This window comes from Scyliorhinus canicula, chromosome 4, assembly GCF_902713615.1.
Source record: "Scyliorhinus canicula chromosome 4, sScyCan1.1, whole genome shotgun sequence".
Taxonomy (NCBI): domain Eukaryota; kingdom Metazoa; phylum Chordata; class Chondrichthyes; order Carcharhiniformes; family Scyliorhinidae; genus Scyliorhinus; species Scyliorhinus canicula.
Genome location: NC_052149.1, coordinates 33,641,076 through 33,661,390, shown reverse-complemented (window position 1 = coordinate 33,661,390; position 20,315 = coordinate 33,641,076). Strand labels below are relative to the sequence as shown.

The window sequence follows — 20,315 nt, the reverse complement described above, 5'->3', positions numbered from 1 at the left end:
AACCCATCAATTACATTTAAATGGACATGGTGCAAATTCAGGATATGACTTCTGCTGCTAAAGTTGATAATTAACTGCCTGCGTTTGGCAGCTCCCCAGATTGTCTGGATGAGAACAGCAAGTATCAATGTGGTAAAACCATGGGCAGGAAAACAGGGCAATTTCCTCCCAATTTTTGAATGTTGCAAGTGCCCTTAAGAACTACAAAATGCATACAGTGCGAGCACACATTTTATGAAGTACATATGCCAGCTACCAAATCGGTGAGGTCTTAAAAAGCCACACGTATGCAGAGCATAAGATCATGAGCCATAGGAGCAGAATTAGGCCCATCGAATCTGCTCCGCCATTCAATCATGGCTGATATTTTTCTCATCCCATTCTCCTGCCTTTTCCCATAACTCCTGATCCCCTTATTGATCAAAAACCTAGAGCAGATAGATCACAACAATGTTCAGTGTGTAATGCTCAACGAATGCCAATGACATCTTTCAGTTCAATTCTCCAGCAAACATCCTGTCTTTAACTTTGCACATCTACCTACACTCATTCAACAATAGGAATGACACCCCACCAGTGCTATTTAAAAAGGGATCAACTGCGGCTTAAGGAATAGCTGTTGTTTCGATTCTACGTGATTTCTATAGTTGTTTTAAGTTGCAAAAAACGTCTACAGGAAGTGGCATGGCAGGTGCTGAACAATTGGAGGCTGGCAGCCCCCAACCTGAAGGCAGGAGCCCAAACTCCACCTGAAGGAGTTTACAATTTCTTTCTGCACCAGCTAGCTGCTCCCAGATATGGGTGCACTAGGAGGCATTCTCCTTGAAAATGCATAACAAATTGAGAATGAGCAGGTATTACGCAGAGCAGGACTAGCTCCTGGAAGGCAGAGGGCGCTCGGCAGAAGTGTTTGTGGAATAATTATTCTACCGGAGCCTCAGTGAGGAACAGAGTACGTGACATCTGTGCTTCATGAAGGACATCTTCTCTGAAATCTGCTGCAGCCACAAGCTCAAAAGCAGGGCAATAACTATATTTCCAGAACCTATGAACATCCATTTATCTTGCTCAGCACAGGGTGGACGTACTTGCAACATCTCGCAGCTTGCTATCCAATTTGTACGGGGGAGGTCCGCTCAAACATTCACTCAATGAGAGCAAGCACATTTTCTTCTTGTCAGAGAGAAATGGGTCAAAATAGGCAACGGCTGTGATAGAATTGTGGCCTTCCCTGTGGTGCAAAGTATCACTGTCTGCATGCAAATTAACTTGTAGGGGGCCACATATCAGGCAGAATTTAATAGGGTCCGCCAGCGTGGGGGCAGGGGAAGCAGGCAGGGCAGCCACATCAAATTCCTGCCGTTGGGAAAACGGTCCCTAATTTAGTGGAGATATGGAAAAGGCCCTATACAAGAATCGCACCTGCTGTTGACAGGATATCAATTAGATTAATTAATGAACCCCATTCAGTCAATTATTCTTGAGCCCAACAGGTTTTAACAGTGGCCGAGTGATTTAACAGGTCTTGCCAAGTTACTCATTAGTCCCGAAGGCTGCGGGCAAATCCTACTGGGTTTACCGGCACCTCCCTCACTCACACACACTGGCAAAATCCCTTACCTTTGCATATGACCCCTATCCCATCTTATTAATCTTTCCCAAGGGATCAGGCCATGTCCCCTGAAGGTCTCAAGAGTATTAGCAACACCATGCAGCACGGTAGCACAGTGGTTAGCACCATTGCTTCACAGCTCCAGGGTCCCAGGTTTTATTCCCAGCTTGGATCAATGTCTATGCGGAGTCTGCATGTTCGCCCCTAGTCTGTGTGAGCTTCCTCCGGTTTCCTCCCACAGTCCAAAGATATGCAGGTTAGGTAAATTGGCCATGCTAAATTGCCATTAAAAGGTGGGGTGGGGTTACAGGGATAGGATTGGGTGTGGGCTTGGGTAGAATACTCATTCCAAGGACTGGCACAGACTCAATGGGCCAAATGGCCTCCTTCTGCACTGTAATTTATGTAGGTTCTATGCCCAGTGATGCGGACAATAATGGGAGCTGCCCAACCTCCCATTGGTCAGCAGCTCTCGGCTGGATTTCCAATCTATTGGGGGCCTTGGTTGTGTGGTAGGCCTGACATTGTCCACTTAAATAGCAATGGACATCCTGGAGAGAAAGGTGGTGCTCCCACTGATTCTCCAGATGGTGGTGAGGGCCTGTGTCGCAGGCGTTAAACGTTGCTGATCTGTGTGGCAATGCACTGTACCAGCTGCACTCCACATATAATGGCAAACCAAGAATCTACTGTGCATTAAGGGCAATCTCAATGACCACTTGACTGATAACTCTGATGCACAACTCTCATGCTTTGTACACAGGATGCATTCAATGAAAGCCATTCTGCAACATGAAATGTGGCAAGAGCAGAAGCAGATCATTATGCTTCTGCTGCCTGCACCATTCTGGCAGAGTTGTGCAGCACCTGGCGGAGTGAGAATCAAAGTACAGGTTCTTCTGCATTACCTGGTCATCATGCAAGGACAGGCCTTTCCACCAGCTACATGGTGAGCAACCGAGGAGTAGGAGCACAAGAATAAAAGCAGAAAGAGGGAACGTAGACAATCCCTTTCTGGTAGGCTGCAACTTGACACAGGGCTATGCGCATACCTCGAAGCCCATCCACTCCAGAGTGGAAGTCATGCCTAACAATTGTCCATTCACAAACAGTCCTACTAACTTTACCTGCCCTCTGACATTGATCATTATGGTATCTGCTTTCTCAGCACTCAAAAATAAAGGCTACCACAAAAAAAAACACAGTAATCCAAAACAAATTTATAAATCAAATCTTGCCTTTTTAAAAATTGTTCACAGGATATGGCAAATATAGTTGACCATGTTATATACCAAAGCCAATAACTATACTTATGCATTCACTTAGTGCCTGCCTTTAAATCCTCATGTTCCTATGCATTATAGAGAGAGAGAGAGAGTTAGTTCTCTGGCTAACTGACAGGGCTCCAGGAGTGCGCAGGGGTTGGAGAATAAACACACTGCCTTCCTGACAGCAGACTTGTGTTCCAATTAGCGCTACTTCCCAAGAAAAAGTAGGAGGTAGGTGCATGCTCACACCATTGCAGTTTGTAAATCAGGATATGGCATTCAACTCGAGTGAGGCCTGAGCTTCTTGCAACACTGCAACCAGCTTCAAGGAGCACAATTTCTAGCATTGATCTCCACAGCAACTCCTTCCATCAAGACCTCCAGTGCAGCGTCAAACACAATGAAGCCTTACTCTCCCATGACATGCCATGCCTCCCATGTTCGAGTAATTTCGTGTTGCAAGGATGGCTCCTGCTCCAGCCACAATATAGCAGCATGTTTCAGCTGTTGTTGGCTGGCTGCTAAAATCACTGAAATGAGCTGGCAGTACAAAGTTGGCATGCTGCCTGCAATGGAATCAAAGTATGCAGTTTAATCATACACTGGGATCCAGCGAGCAAAGAACCAACACCCTCAAATGCTCCAGAAGCTTCAATTTATGGGGAGCTTTGGTAAATTGTGATCATTAAGAATTTGAATACTTAGGAATTCAAAATTCAGTACACAGACCAACTAACTATCAGAAAATGAGGGAGGAACTTGCTATTTTATTGCACTTTACATCTACTCAGGATGCTCCAAACATTTGACAGTGTTATACTTGAAAAATACTTTATTGTCTAACGTAGGAGGCACTGCAGCCAATTTCCACGTAGCAAGGTTTCACAAACAGCAAAGAGTTAATCTGACCTTTTGACAGCGATGTTGGTTGAGGTATAAACATTGGCTTGTAAACCAGGGAGAACTCACTTGTTCTTCTACTCCACCTTCCAAGTTACCCCCCATCTCCTACCACAATACCACAAGAGCTCATAATACTTACTTGCATGAACACATACACAGCACTTTGCACATGTCACAAGGATGCTTGTTCCATCTTCATCAACATAAGAGGTGGGGAGAGTTAGATCTACATGGTCACTTCCAGATGTGAAGCACATCTCTGGGACCAGTGGCTTGCTTTTAATTTGGTTTCTGGGTTTGCCTGTGTCCAAAGGTTGGCTTTTGATTCTGGCACCCTGATTCTCCTGACAATCTACCTATCAAAATAAAAGTGGGAAGGTGTCAGTAAGGGAAGAACAACATATAGTTAATTACATCAGATTATTTATATTAAGCAGAGTTCATCGCAGACAAGCCACGACCCAGGACTTTTTAGCACAAGCTTTTCATTTTCAGTTAATTCTTGGAATTTGTAATGCCCAATTAAGAAAATTATCCATTCATAGAAACTCATTATAAAACTGGTGCCTTTTACAAATAATGGTACAGCAGATAAACAAACATTAAGCAGTTATGCAATTTTTCAGTAGCTTTAGGAAGGACCATCTAATTGCATCCACAGGGTGGAACAGCCTAATTCGTCAACTAGTTGTTTCACAGGAAGGATCAGGAATTCATAGGAAATAACGACTGCGTGGACTTGAAATTTGGTTTTATTATCCCGTGTCAAAAATGATCAGAACAAAATGTACTTTAGCTGAATCTCAGGTCAAACATTTTAGAAAGTCACCTGCTGTGCATATGCACAGTACAGCTTTAACAGAACCTAAATGGAGTGCCTGTCTCACAAAATACAATTCAAGGTCTCAGTACTTGGTATCCTCTGTGAAAGACTCCTTAGAATGGAAATAAGCCAAAATAGGAACAAATACAATAGACCTTCCAGTATGTTTTAATACTATTACCATTGTCTATATGACCCATCCCACAAGAGTACCAGATCCCTTTGATCCACTTCCATAGAAAGCAGGGCGGGAGTTTGGAATGGGAAATATCTGCAGGTGCAGAATTGGAATAGTCATGAAAAAAATAAAAAGTAGATAGAAGTGTATTCAAAGGTTTACTCAATTAACTTGCGGAATCGAAAAAATATTCTTCCCTGCATGAATGGGAAAGGAAATCCAAAGATTCCTCAAGATCTTTCTAATGTCTGAACAATTAAGAGTCTGTTTCTGACAGACCTTATTTGAGAGATGATTATTGGCCAGGATACTGGGAGAAACCCCTGCCCTTCACTGAAAAATCCTATAGATTTCTTTAAATTCACCCCGAGGGGGAAAATATATTTAGTCTAACCCCCCAAAAATGCAACATGATGTTTGCACCCATTAGGATAGTGCTGGTTAGTACTGTTCAGTTCTACCACAGTTTAAGACACTGGCCAAAAAGTAGAAACTTTTTTAAAAACTGGTTTCTAAAAACTACACCTCGAGTAACCTGTATGCATTATATTCTACAAATATGCAATAGGCAGCATTAATGTAACTGGAATTTCAACAGTGACAACTGAAGGCCGATTGCACTCAAAATGTGGCAGCACAGTGGTCTCTACTTACAAAGCAGATTGCAATGACTAGCTGCAATTATATATTTCATTTTTCGCAATCCACTGTCATTCTACAAAACTTGACAAATTGTTTTGAGTCTGCTAAGCAGCGCAATTGAAGACCTACCAGTATCTGAAGTAGACATTAGCAGGGTAATTTATAAAGAAAAGCTTTAATTCAAGCTTAAACACTGGGGAGGTAAACAAAAAAAATATCCCAACCTGGTATGACTGGAAGAGTGCACAAATTGAGCAGTAAGGTGTCAGCTGTGCCATGATGGAGTTGTATTCCCGTTCTGCAAGAAAATTCTGGGGCCGGTTTTGCCACAGATGAGCAAGTGGCTTTGCCCATGGTTCTGATTCCATTGGGTCATCTTCCACCGACAACAAGTCTGGCATTTCTGTTACAAAAATATTAGTTTTAATAAGAATCAAGTCCAGTACAGTTAATAATGTACATTATTAAATGAAAGTAGATAGTGTGGTCAGCCACACGTTCTGGTAACTTCTGACTAAGATGGTCCTGCCATCATATCTTCAGAATTTACTTGCTAAATCTAGCAGTCCCATTTTCTCACAATCATCCCCACTTTGTTCTGCATGCACCGTAACAATACCCAGCTCCCTTCCATCAAGTGTGCCATAGCAGGGCCCTTCTCTCCCAAATGTTATTGAATTCTCCGCACAATATTGTATTGCACAGTTTGCTGACAGACCAGATCAGTGATGGGCAATCCAGGCTCGTGAGTGGGCCGCAAGATTGAAATCAGGTTTATTCACTAACCATGACCCCATGAATACAGTCAAAATATATTAAAAATAGTGAATATTCCATAACAAGTTATATAAAATGCTTAGCCATGTATATATTAACAGAACTATCAAATTGAAATGGCAAAAACAAAACACACCTTCATCGCTAACGCAGTCCTTTACCACAGAAAGTGGATGGTGCCGTGGTGGTTTACTAAGAGGCTGGCGTCGACTCTTGGCTTTCTTTTTAGATTTCATCTCTTTCATGTATTGCTCAGCCATCTGTGAAAGAACAAAACAGCATATCTGTACTCCCTTTCGAGGGACATGAGATGCATTTTAGCATTAGGGAAACTTGCAGTGGACGACAGCCGTCCTTTTTACAAGTCTTCTGCTAGTTTCAGCGTTAACTTAGTAATTATGTTAGTACTTTTGTAAAGTTATTGATGAGCCCCATTGATCAAAACAACATATCATATCCAAAATATGCTCCAAAAGAGACAGGCACAAGAGATTGGAGGGAAATGCAATAAATCTGAAAATGCTGGAAACGTGGAAAGAGAAAATGCGAGTTATGGTCGCCAAGTTTCATGTCAATGATCTTTAGTCAGAAATTCAAAAATTAGAGTGTAGCAGGTTTTAAGCAACTAGAAGGGAAGGAGGGGGTGGCAGAGCAAAAGAGAATATTTGTGAGTTGTAATATATACATGGCTAAGCATTTTATATAACTTGTTATGCAATATTCACTATTCACTGGAAGCCTGTGTCCAGTGGGGTCCTGCAGGGATCAGTGTTGAGGCGCTTGCCGTTTGTAGTTTATATAAATGGTTTAGATATTAATGCAGGAAGGTTGATCAGTAAGTTTGGGGATGATATGAAAATTGGAGGGGTGGTAAATAGTGAGGATAGCCTTTGATTACAGGAGGATATAGACGGGACGGTCAGATGGGCGGATCAGTGGCAAATAGAATTCAATCCGGATAAGTGTGAGGTAATGCACGTGGGCAGGACAAACAAGGCAAGGGAACACTTGAGAAATGGCAGTATGCGGAGAAGCACCGAGGATCAGAGGGGTCTTGGTGTGCACGTACACAGGTTCTTCAAGGTAGTTGAGCAGGTGGATACAGTAGTTAAGAAGGTCTATGTCTCTGCCTTTATTAGCAGAGGCATAGAGTTTAAGAGCAGGGAGGTTATGTTCGAACTGTATAAAACATTAGGCCACAGCTCAAGTATTGTGTGCAGTTCTGGAACCCACATTACAGGAGGGATGTGAAAGCACTGGAAAGGGCGCAGAGGAGATTTGAGTGTTAGTTATGAAGAGAGATTGAATAGACATGGATTGAGGGGGGGGGGGGGGGGGGGGGGGACATGATCAAGATATAAAAGTTATGAGGGGCATAGATTGGAGTAGACAGGAACAAATGTTTCCCCTTGGTGGAGGAGGGCAATGACCAGAGGAACAGGTTTGAGCTAACGGCCAGAGGTTCAGAGGGGATGCGAGGAAACCCTTTTTTAACCAGAGAGTGGTGGAGACAGATACCCTGATAACATTTAACAAGTATTTAAATGTGCACTTTCAATCTGAGGGCATACAAGACTAAGAGTCAAGTGCTGGAAAATGGGATGAGAGTGTTTACATGGTTGCTTTTGACTGGTGCAGACGTGACGGGCCTGTTCTGTGCTGTACGATTCTATGACTTTTATGTCCGGATGGCCTAAAAAAACATTTCCTCCACCAGGTGCCGTTTCTTCAGCTCTCAAATGGACATTGTTCCAGGGGAAGGCAAAGAAAATGCTTGCACATGGCAGCATTTGGCATAGATGATTGGGAAACGCTTACTACCAATCGCTCAAGTCCAAATGCCTTAATGAGGAGGTAGGCAGGCTGCAGAGAAGAAAAGTAAGCAAATCTTACACTCCAGAACCCACTACCTCATGTGCCCAATGATCTGTGGGTCAGGAATTGACCTATTCAGTCGCAAGGCCACCTATGGCAGAAACCTGTGACCCCGAGTTGATGTCACCCCTGAATAGAGGGTACAGCTGAAGGCGATGACCTTATTAAAGGGGTTGTACATTGCTTTTTGAACAGCCTCCAGTAATCATAGGTTGAAAGGCCTCCGATAAAAATTAAAGATGATTCCAGGTGGGTTCCTTTGGGTCCTCTCATTTCCTCCCACAGTTCAAAGTGTGCAGATTAGGTGGATTGGCCATGCTAAATTGCCCCTTGGTGTCCAACGGTTAGGTGGGGTTACAGGGACAGCGTGCTCTTTCAGAGGATTGACTCAATGGGCTGAATGGCCTTCTTCTGCATTGCAGGGATTCTCTGATACAAATATACAACTCAAAAAACTTCATCCATACATCATCTAATAAAAACACTAAATAATGCATGAGTGTCAGCTGAAACAAGCATTCAAAAAAAGGGAAGCAAAGTGATCATAATTTAAACTTGATTTTTCAGAAGGCTTCTTCAACCAGTTGATCAACAGTTTACAAGAAGATTAGGGGTGATATGATTGAGGTATACAAAATTGTGAGGGGTAGGGATAGAGTTACTTTACCCTGTTTACTTCTGGGATTTAGTGACTATTTTCCCTACCATACTCATAACATCGCATCAGTCTGACTGATGCATGTTGCTTTATAGGGTAGATCAAGAGACTACTAAAGTCAGAGATAAAGGGAAACACCTCCAAGCAATATGCACCACTGAATCCCCACAGTGCAGAAGGAAGCCATTTGGCCCGTCAAGACTGCACCGACCCACTTAAGGCCTCACTTCCACCAAATCCCCCAACCCAATAATCCCTCCTAATCTTTTTGGACACGAAGGGCAATCTAACATGGCCAATCCACCTAATCTGCATGTCTTTGGATGTGGGAGGAAACCGGAGCACCCGGAGGAAACCCACGCAGACACAGGGAGAACGTGCAGACTCCGCACAGACAGTGACCTAGCGGGGAATCGAACCTGGGACCCTGGTGTTGTGAAGCCACAGTGCTAACCACTATGCTACTGTGCTGCCCATGATTGGGGTATACAAAATTCTGAGGAGTTGGGATAGAATAGACAGGAAGAACCAGTTTCCTTTAGCAGATTTCAAAAACCAGGGGTCATAGAATCATGCTAAGTGGCAGAAGGATTAGAGGGGACATGAGAAAAAGCATTTTTACACCGAGGGTGGTGGGTGACAGGAATTCACTCTGAGCTGATGGTGGAGGCAGAGACCTTTAAATGCTGAAAGCTGCAGAGCTATGGGCTGTGTGTTGGAAGATGGGCTGTATGTTTTCAATGGTTCTATATAAATACCTCTGCAAGGTCCTGTTCATTGAGACTAGTTCCAATATTTGTTTTAACTGTTTCATTCCAATCTGGGCTAGTATCAGAGTCCTCTGCAGCACTCTCTGGACTTGAACTTTGAGAACTTGAAGATTCGGAATCTGACGAGCTGGATTCAAATGATTTCACAAATGGGATTTGAGTATTTTGGGAAGGAGAGGCCACAGAGAAGTTTAACACAGTTACAGGTGTGTCCATTGTGCTGAACATGGTTCGCTTCAATGTAAGCTTCTCTTCTTGTGGACTATTTTCAATGTGTGGTTCAACTTTTGCTGGAGCAGGTTCTGCAAAAAGGAAATAATAGATTAACAGAAAATGAATTATGATTCGACTAAATAATCTTGGAGCTTAAAACAAATAGATGCATAACATAAAATCTCTGTGTACGCATGCTCGACTGCAATAGCAAACCTTCAATACAAGACGTCAGCAGAATCGCACAACACCCTTTAATTGTGCAGGCGTCATAATTTCTGTCACTATATCTGCATATAATGGGAATAAACCAAAAATGCCATACTTATGGGAAGAGAGGCAGAGAATGCAGAGTCCCATTTGGATTTTCTTCCATTTCTGACTAGCAACTGAACAAACTGACAGGGCAAGAAAGCCCGACGCAAGTAATACCCTTCATTACTTGGGGAGCAGAAAAGGGAATGTTGGTCATAATTGGCTGGATCTGGAAGAGCCATTGGGGTTTAGTTCAATCAGAAATGGTGGACGGGTTTGAAGCTGAAGGCCTCCCAGGAAAGCTGGGAGGGGAGGGCTCCTGCTTAAAAGGAATGCCTCCCTTTCATTACTGGGTTTCCCAATCTGTGGGAAATCTTCCTTTTCAGGAAAGGAGTACAATTAACTTTTTGAATCAATTGAACCTGCCCCCACCACAATCTCAGGCAGAGCATTCCAGAACCTAACCACAGTGAAGAGGTTTTCCCTCAAATCATTATTGCCTCTTTTACTAATTACTTCAAATCTGTGCTCTCTCATCCTTCATTCTTTCATAAATGGGAACAGATTCTCCCTATCTACTCGGTCCAGACCCCTCGATCAAATCTCCTCCTGGTTTTCTCTTCTCCAAGAAAAACAGTCCAATTTCTCCAATCTATCTTCCTCATCCCAGGAGTCATTCTTAGGAATCTTTTCTGCAATTTCACCAATACCTTCACATCTTTCCTAAAAGTGCCCAGAACTGGACACATGTACCCTAGCTGAGGTTGAACTCGTGACTTATACAAGTTGAACATAACCACCTTGCTCTTGTACTCTAAGCCCCCATTAAAACCCAGGACACTGCTGCCTCATGGCGCTGAGGACCAGGTTCGATCCCATTCCCGAGTCACTGTCCGTGTGGAATATTCACTGGCTTGCTGGTAATAGTAGAATGGCGTATATACCGGCCTCGAGTATACAGATTGTGGTCAAGTCCAATTTTGTTGTTGCTGATAGTCCACAGGGCTTCATGGATGCCCAGCCTAGGGTTGCTAAACCAATTCGAAGACTATCCCATTTAGCACGTTTTTTCTTACGCTGGTCTGTTTTTTGTCTTTTCCATAGTCAGTCTGAACCTTTATGATACAATGCTCACAAATGTTCTCCGACAGGCACACTTAATTTCCAAGAACCAGGTCGAGCCGTGCCTTGCAAATTTGTTTCTCTACATCCTTCCCACTATTTGGCGGCCTGTAGACGACACCATGCAACCTAATTGCATCTCTTTGTTTCTCTACATCCTTCCCACTATTTGGCGGCCTGTAGACGACACCATGCAACCTAATTGCATCTCTTTGTTCTTTAGCTCTAGTCAAATAGTGCTATCATTGACTCTTCTGGGCTATCCCCTTTCTTCAGCACTACAATGCTCTCTTAATAAATGCCCCCCCCACCCACCCACCCTTCTTCAAAGAACAAAGAAAATCACAACACAAAAACAGGCCCTTCAAGTCTGTGATCATGATGCCCTAACTAAAAAAACACCTCCGGCCCTTACTCAGCCTGTATCCCTTGGTTTCCTCCCTATTCATGTACCATCAAATTGCCTCTTAAAATATTGCTAATGTGTCTGCTTCCACCACATCCTCTGGCAGAGTGTTCCAGTGTAACACACCACTCTCTGCATGAAAAACATACCCTGCACACCTCCCTTAAACTTCCTTACAATTCCTCATAGTCAACACCCTCAAGGCCAGGCATTTTCATAGAACAGAGAACATAGAACAGTACAGCACAGAACAGGCCCTTCGGCCCTCAATGTTGTGCCGAGCCACTACGGGCAATTTAGCATGGCCAATCCACCCCAAACACTGGCAGTTGTCCTCGCAGAATCACCGCGGGGGCCTCCGTCAATGACCCCCTACCCTTGCTGCGTTGACCTTGCGCGATTAGTGTCCTAATAAAAGTAAGGTTGGGGGGGTTGTTGGGTTACGGGTAGAGGGTGGATACGTGGGTTTGAGTAGGGTGATCATGGCTCGGCACAACATTGAGGGCCGAAGGGCCTGTTCTGTGCTGTACTGTTCTATGTTCTCTACGGGAATCAAACCTTTCCTGGTGAACCTTCAATGCACTCTCTCCAAAGCTCCCACAACCTTCTGATAATGTGGTGGCCAGAACTGCACACAATACTCCAAATGCAGCCTAACCAAGGTTTTATAAAGCTGCATCAAGATTTCCCAACTCCTATATCAATGCCCCGGCTGATGAAGGTAAGCATGCCATATGCCTTCTTGATCACCATGGTCACCTGTGTTGCCACTTTTAGGGAACTGTGGACCTGCACGCCCAGATCCCTCTGTATGTTCTGTCATTTACAGTGTCATTCAAACATTAGGTAATTTGGGCATTCTGAATTCTCCCTCAGTGTATCCGAACAGGCGCAGGAATGTGGCGACTAGAGACTTTTCACAGTAACTTCATTGCAGTGTTAATGTAAGCCTACTTGTGACAATAAAGATTACTGTACTTGGTTTTGATCCTTCAAAACGTATCATCTCTCATTTGTCCGTAATAAACCTCATCTGCCATTTCTGTGCCCAAGTCTCCAATCTATCTATATCCTATTGTATCCTCTGACAATCCTCGGCACTTTCAGCAACTCCGCCAATCTTCGTGTCCTCCACAAACCTACTAATCATACCACCCACATTTTCCTCCGAACAACAGACTACAATCTACACTACAAACAACAGAGGTCCCAGCACCAATCCCTGTGGAACACTACTAGCTACAGATCTTCATTCTGAAAAACACACTTCCACTGCTACTCGGTCTTCCATAACCAAGCCAGTTCTGTATCCATCTAGCCAGCCCACCCCAAATCCCATGTGATTTTAGTTTTTGTACAGTCTGCCATGTGGGTCCTTGTCAAATGCCTTATTAAAGTCCATATAAACTACATCCACAGCCCTTCCCTCATCAATTTTCTTTGTAACCTCTTCAAAAAAACTTTATCAAGTAAAAAAACTTAATCAAGTTGGTGAGACATGATCTTCCCCGTACAAAATGATGCTGCCTGTCACTAACTGGTCCATTTTTCTCCAAATGTGCACATATCCGGCCCCCAGTATCTTTTCCAAAAGCTTTCCCACCTCTGATGTCAGCCTCACCGTACTATAATTTGCTGGATTATCCCTGCTTCCTTTCAAGGGAATAAATTTGGCTATTCTCCAGTCCTTTGGAACCTCGCTTGTGGTCAAAAAGAGGATGTGAAGATATCTGTTAAGGCTCTGATAGAGTATTGATTTATTCATATAGGTGCTAGTTGAATGCATGTAGCCGAGGGGTAAAATTATTTTAAAAGTGCGTTGACTGTGGGAATCCAGTCATTGTTTCACCTAATGAATTAACCATTGTATTCAGTACTTGGAATGTATTGTTCTTGGTCTAATCAACTGATCAGTTACAGCAAGATCTCCCCCAAGTTGTGTAAGGTGGCAAGTGTGAGAAACATATCCAGTAATTTTCCTAAGACTCCGCATGTAGACGCTGAGCTTGTTTTGTTAGGCACCAGTCAATCTTAAGTAATGTCCAATGTTGGGCAGCACGGTGGCACAGTGGTAGCACTGCAGCCTCACGGCGCCGAGGTCCCAGGTTCTATCCCGGCTCTGGGTCACTCCCGTGTGGAGTTTGCACATTCTCCCCGTGTTTGCGTGGGTTTCGCCCCCACAACCCAAAAAGATGTGCAGGGTAGGTGGATTGGTGGATTGAACACGCTAAATTGGATGTAATTGGCCTTCGCCCAATTAGGCACCCTCACCCGCAGGTTGCGCAAACTCTTATGGAATTAAGGTTGCTAAATTCAAAATGCACCCCCTCCGAAACATCAATCACCTGGCATGGCTCATTCCCCAATACTAAGTCTAGTATGGCCCCCTCCCTGGTTGGATTGTCAACATAATGTATCAAAAGCCCTCTAAAACACATCTAATAAATTGCTCTCCATCAGAGCCCCTGGCTGTAAGGGATTCCCAGTCGGGGGAAGTTAAAGTCACCCATCACAACTACCCTGCTTTTTTCACACCTTTTCAGTATTCAACTACACAACTGCTCCTCTGACTCCTGCGGGCTGTTGGGAGTTCGATAGTACACTCCCAACATTGCGATTTCACCCTTCTTTTTTCTGAGTTCCATCCATAATGCCTCTCTACAAGATCCCTCCAATGTGTCCTCCCTCAACACAGCTGTGATGTGCACCCTAATCAGCAATACAACTCCCCCACCTCTTTGTTTCCCCTTTTGTCCCGTCTAAAACAACAATATCCCAGAATGTTAAGCAGTCAGTCCTGTCCCTCTTTTAATCACGTCTCTGTAATTGCAATCACATCATCGTTCCATGCAGTAATCCAGGTTCTCAGTTTATCTGGTCTTACCGGTTATACTTTTTTGCATCGAAGCAAATGCATTCCAGATCGACAATCCCGCTGAGCCCTACAGCTTCCCTCTGCGCTATATGTTTGTCTCAGTCTCACTCTTCTCTCTTCCCCCCCCCCCCCCCCCCAAAGGTCTCTACACTGGCCTGCTGTTCTGGTATCCACCCCCCTGCCACATTAGTTTAAACCCTCCTTAACAGCACTTGCAAACCTCCAGCCCAGGATATTGGACTGAGCTAAACCAGCCCGAGCACTTGCCATGGCAGTAATCCTGAGATTACTACCCTTGAGGTCCTGCTTTTTGGCTCCCGACCCAACTCCCTGAATTGTCTTTGCAGGACCTTTTCCTGCCTATGTCCTTTCCTATCTTTCCTAAACACCTTGTAAACAGGAATATTTAACACCTAGTCCTGCTCTTCTTTGACCCATGTCTCTCTTTTATAGCTACATCATATTCCCATGGCAATCTGCGCTTGTAATACATCAATCTTATCCACATACATGCATAGTAATCCTGATTTAGACGCTTTTAGTCAGACCCCACCTGAATTTACCATTCCCTAATCTTTCCTAATAGTCTGTGCACCTTGATATTTTCTCCCAGTCCCCACACCCTTGCTGAGTTAGTTTAACCTCTTCCTCCCTCCCCCCCCCCCCCCCCCCCCCCCCCCCCCCCAACAGCACTATCCCCAGCAAGGAACATAGTTCCTGTTATGTTCAGGTGCAACCCATCTGGCCTGTACAGGTCCCACCTCGCCCAGAACTTGCCTCTGCTTGCCCAGCTCATCCTGCTTTTTTTTTTGGGGCCCCAGACCTAACTTGTACGAGACAGGACTGTTGCTGGTCTATCGAGCATCCTGCTTCACAGAGCTGCGGTCTAATTGAAGGCCAGCAGCTCTACATATCAAAGGAACCAGCTGAAGCAGTGGCCACTGCTGATGCTGCAGGTAAGCCAAGGAGGTGCTTAGTGATGGATGTGGACATTGAGATCTCCCAAGATCTCACTGTGGCCGGACTAACAAGCCCCAGCGAGGGGATGGTGGTGGGAGAATATATCCGAGGAGGGGCCTAGATTGGATCTGGATCCTTGACAAAAGGCAATCCCCGCAACCAGCAGCCACTGGGTTAACTCTACCTCGCTCCATGGAGAGTACGAGCCTCGTTATAATTTCGAGCCAGTCTTTCTTTAACATTCACAGGCACAGACTTCCTTTTCCTTCCTCCAATACAGGTGGAAATCTAGCCATCCTGCCACTCAAAATCATGGTGCGGGTGGGTGCTCCAGTCATCAATATCATGACATCCTAATTTATGGCTCCACACACCTACTTTCCTGACTGTGGGTGGCCCAGAAAATTCAGCCCCATTTCTTCTATAAAACTGCAGGTAACTCTCTCAGTACACAGGCAGCACAGTGGCCTAGTGGTTAGCACAGCTGCCTCACGGCGCTGAGGTCCCAGGTTCCATCCCGGCTCTGGGTCACTGTTCGTGTGGACTTTGCACATTCTCCCCATGTTTGCATGAGTTTCACCCCCATAACCCAAAGATGTGCAGGCAGGTGGATTGGCCACACTAAATTACCCCCTAATTGGAAAAAATTAATTGGATACTCTAAATTTTTTTAAAAACTCACTCAGTACACACTTTGCCAAGATATGAACAAGCCGCAACCGTGCTACAGTAATGTTCACAGAAGCAAGAAAAAAAAATTATGTCTGTTGATTACAAAAGTGTCTACCAAATCCTACCTGGAACAATCCGTTCAGCACTGTCAACTGCCACTTTACAGCATCCTTTCTCATCCTCTTTCAGTTCCTCCTTAGAGTCTTCAGACACAATTAGTGGAACAGGATTACTGTCTTCACTTTCTTTCAGGATGGCAGTATTGTCACTCACTTCCTGCGGCAGCTCGAGACAAACCTTGTGCCTTTTTGTTCCTATTCGATGCTTTATCGGACTGGAGAATAAAAAAATTGATTTTGCTATTTTTTTTCATATAAAAGCATATCAAAAAGATCTACTGTTGTCTACAAACACAAAAATCTGTTCCTCACTGAAAAATAATTTTGGTGTTACATTTCACTAATTTCCTCTTCTACTTTCCACAGCTGGTTTCATTTTCTGAAGTATGATGGCCTATCTTTGTGCGCAATAGGTGCTTCCACTGTACAGCATTGCACCAGAAACTTCCTGGGCTGTATGGTCTAGTGCTGTACAGATCATTTATGGTTATTACCAAATAAATGTTTCCTCAGCTTCACTAATGGAATGGACAGATAATGAGATTCTCCCCATAATAGTTCATTAAAATCATGAGAAGCAATAGTTTTGGGCTCGCATTACTTTTACGGATTACATATATAACCTTGGGGAACGTATTACTTAGCAGCGATCCAGGCAGTAACATGATGTCACTCCAAATTAAGTTTTCAAACACAAAATGTTGACACACTTGAAGTATGCAAATCTAAACGGAGGTCTAATTTCTTACTTGGCATACTACTTGTATATTTTTTACAATGTGTCGAGTTAGTGATGAAATATTTCCAAGCTTTATTTCTGCAAAGAGGTCTTAACATATCCATCCTGCCACCACTTTGCTCTTTGCATACAATAAATCAACGTTTGCAAACTGAATCAGTGAATGCTCAGATGAAATAATTTACGAGTCAAGCAGAATCAGTTAATTTAGTTGTGTATTTCCGTAAAATGGCCAACTCAGAAAATTGTTCTCTTAATTCTCCAATAATGGGGCTATGTCCCCACGCCAGCATCAAAACGCGGACTTTCTGTAAAAAAGTCCAGAGTGATTCTCCAATTTGCAGGGGGCTAGCAGGGCCCCGGAATGCTTCCCTCAGCTCTGGCTGCGGATAGGGGGCCTTGCACTTCCGGTCTGGAGTCCGTGCATGCGCAAGGCGGCGGCCGGCCCGTGCGACATGGCGAACTCAGCTCAAGGAGCGGAACCAGGAATGTAGGGTGTCGTCGTCCCCACCCCAAACACTGGCAGTTGTCCTCGCAGAATCACCGCGGGGGCCTCCGTCAATGACCCCCTACCCTTGCTGCGTTGACCTTGCGCGATTTGCAGCGATTCTCCAGGGATTGGAGAATCATGGGAGCGGCATTGCGCTGGATTCCGGCGTCAACCCCCATTCTCCGCCCCAGCGCAGTTGCTCGGAGAATCCCGCCCCATGTCTCCTACTAAAGGTTAAATAAACTGCTTGCTAAGGAAGAGTATTAAAGATGGTGCAGGACAAAGCGTTCAAACTATAGACAACAGGAACTGCTTGCCAGAATCTTTGATTAGTTGACTAAGCTACTTCCTTATACGGTGAATGATGTAGGAATAAAATGTTTTTTTTAATTCCAGAATTTACAATTTTTGTTTTCATAGAAAGCCAAATTCCACTGCTACAGCTTCACAATTAAAACAAAAAAATAAAATCCATCATGCAAAAGGATGGAAATAGAGATTTGAATTTAAGCACCACAAGTTATAAACTACCAGTTACACTTGCTGATACCTGTTGTACCTATGCTAAGAAAGGCTCATCTAACTTTTGCCCTTTGACAATGGACATAATAAAAAATACATTGGAGCAGTGATTAACAAAGTGGCATTTCCCTACAAAATATGAGACTTAGCACCCGAGAGGTCCAAAAATATTCTACCTTTTCGTTTCATCATGGTCTTCCTGCTGGGTGGATACTTCTTTCTCAACTTTGTCATCTAATTCCATTTCAGCTGCATCAGCATCCTGGTCCTTCAAACTCTTAGTTACAGAGTTTAACTCTTCGTCAAGAAATTCAACTGCTTCTGGAGTGACCCGTGTGTGATCAATGAAAATAGTATCTTTTCCTACTTTCCACAACTTGTAACGTTCAGGCTGAAATTTGCGCACAAAAACATCCATCGAAATTTTTACCATATCCTTCCTGCATGAGCACTGGATAAAAAAATATGTTATAATCATTACCATAATGCAGTGGAAATGATCAAGTAGGTAAAAGACCACAAAATGTGGTCTTGTATCCGTGGTGTGCAATGCACAAGAAATAGGAACAATGGCAAGTACAATACAGAATAATGCAACGTCTGACTATTTTATTATAATAGCATATATAACGCAAGTTCCAATCGGATTAGTAATATACCAAAACTGGTACTGATATTTTTCTCATCAAATGCAACATGAAAATTTCTGCAGTGTCAACAAATCAATAAACTGTTTTATAAACGATTGAAGTATGGAGTTCAAAAAAAGATCAAAATTAGCTGATGACACTTGAAATCCTTTCTTTCTCTGGAAAAAAAAGTCTCTACTCTAATCAAATATCCTCTCCGGAAGTGGGAACATAACCAACTTTTTTCCGCTCGTTCTTATTTTCTTTGTTACTCAAGTCATCTTGACCATAAACGGTACACTTTCTACATTGGTTGGTTAGATTATTGTCTCCTGTTGTGTATTGGCAAAAGATGTTTTTAAATCCTACATGATGTGCATACGTCTGTTTCACACGAATGGTAACACTTTATTACAAAACAGAATAGTTTTTAAGAAAAGCTAATAACTAAACCCGAAGCCTTCGAAATTTACAAGCAGTTACAACTACTCTGAACTTTAGCAATTTATATTTGATCAGGATTTGATAAAGAACAGGCCAAGTTAGTAGCTAAACATAGCAACTGTGCTTCAAATTACAGGCTATCCACGAGTAATGATGATGGAAATCGGTTATGGTAAACTGGAATTGCAGGAGATTTTACTCCCAGTTCAGAGGTGTCTCATTTACTATAATATTTTTCTTTACCCAACATATAAGTGACTATTTTCAAACTGCTTCAGATTTTAAATGTAAAAGACCATAAAGATTGATAGCAATTCTAAACCAATCAGTAGTCATACTATCACATGAAATATTAACTTGTACTAATAGCTAACCCAAGACAATAAGCATAATAAAATATATGGCACCACCAGAGATCAATAATAAAATACTATCAAAGAACAATACATACGAGAACGGCATGCTTCCCATACTCTATCCATCGAAGTGTGGCAAAGTTTGTTGATTCAGCACAGTTAAAGCCATGGTTAAAGCCTGCATGATAACCATAGGGGAATGTGATCATAAACTCCCCTGCCTCCTGAGTTACCTATGAATTAATCAAAAGATGATTAAAATGTGCTGTTGCCTTAGAATGAATACATTACAGATAAAAACAAGACAAATACCAAAGAAACATGACAGCAAATCAACAAAACACAAACAAGCTTGAGGATTAACAGCTGAGAAGATCTTTGTCCACTTTTCTCCCCACTATTGAAGCATAAACATTTATAATGATTTAGCATTGACAAGAAGTGCATTTAATTTCTGGTAAGAAGAGTAACCAGGTCAAGCAGAGCACAAAAAGATTTAAAACAGTTGATCAATAGGCATTTAAGAAATACTGCTAATTTTTATTTTTTTTTTAATTAATTTACCGGAATGGCCGTCGCTGGATAGGCCAGCATTTATTGTCCATCCCTTGTTGCCTTTTGAGAAAGTGGTAGCGAGCTGCCTTCTTTAATTATAATAATGTTTATTGCCACAAGTAGGCTTACATTAACACTGCAATGAAGTTGCTGCAGTTTGAGGTATAGGTACACCCACAGTGCTGGCGTAGACTGGCTGTGTGTTTTGTAAATTGTTTTGATAAAAGGGAGACTCCTGCTCACAAAACACCTTTTAAAAAACGTACTGAGAGAAGCAGTACCTTGCACAAGTTCCTTTTGAACTTGAAGTGGGCAACTGCTGGGCAGGAAAAATTAGATACTGCCAAAATATTGGGTCAACTTTGCAGCTACCATCTTCAGACCAATAACAATGCAAGTGCAACTGAAGTCAATACGAGCAGAAAGATGAATTATGTGGATATATTCTACTT

The 20,315-nt window shown here is 43.1% G+C and overlaps 1 protein-coding gene across 3 annotated transcripts in view; it reads right to left on the bottom strand.

Moving 5' to 3' along the window:
• LOC119964465 (lysine-specific demethylase 4A-like) overlaps window positions 1-20,315 on the bottom strand; it is a 76,881-nt gene that overhangs the window by 32,140 nt on the left and 24,426 nt on the right. For all 3 annotated transcript variants that reach the window (XM_038794006.1, XM_038794005.1, XM_038794007.1), the window contains 7 exons: window positions 19,404-19,541; window positions 18,056-18,330; window positions 16,135-16,343; window positions 9,495-9,808; window positions 6,340-6,463; window positions 5,651-5,829; window positions 3,923-4,139 (listed from right to left, as the gene is read on the bottom strand). In XM_038794006.1, the coding sequence (XP_038649934.1) occupies window positions 3,923-4,139; window positions 5,651-5,829; window positions 6,340-6,463; window positions 9,495-9,808; window positions 16,135-16,343; window positions 18,056-18,330; window positions 19,404-19,541 (1,456 nt within the window). The remainder of the gene's footprint in view (window positions 1-3,922; window positions 4,140-5,650; window positions 5,830-6,339; window positions 6,464-9,494; window positions 9,809-16,134; window positions 16,344-18,055; window positions 18,331-19,403; window positions 19,542-20,315) is intronic.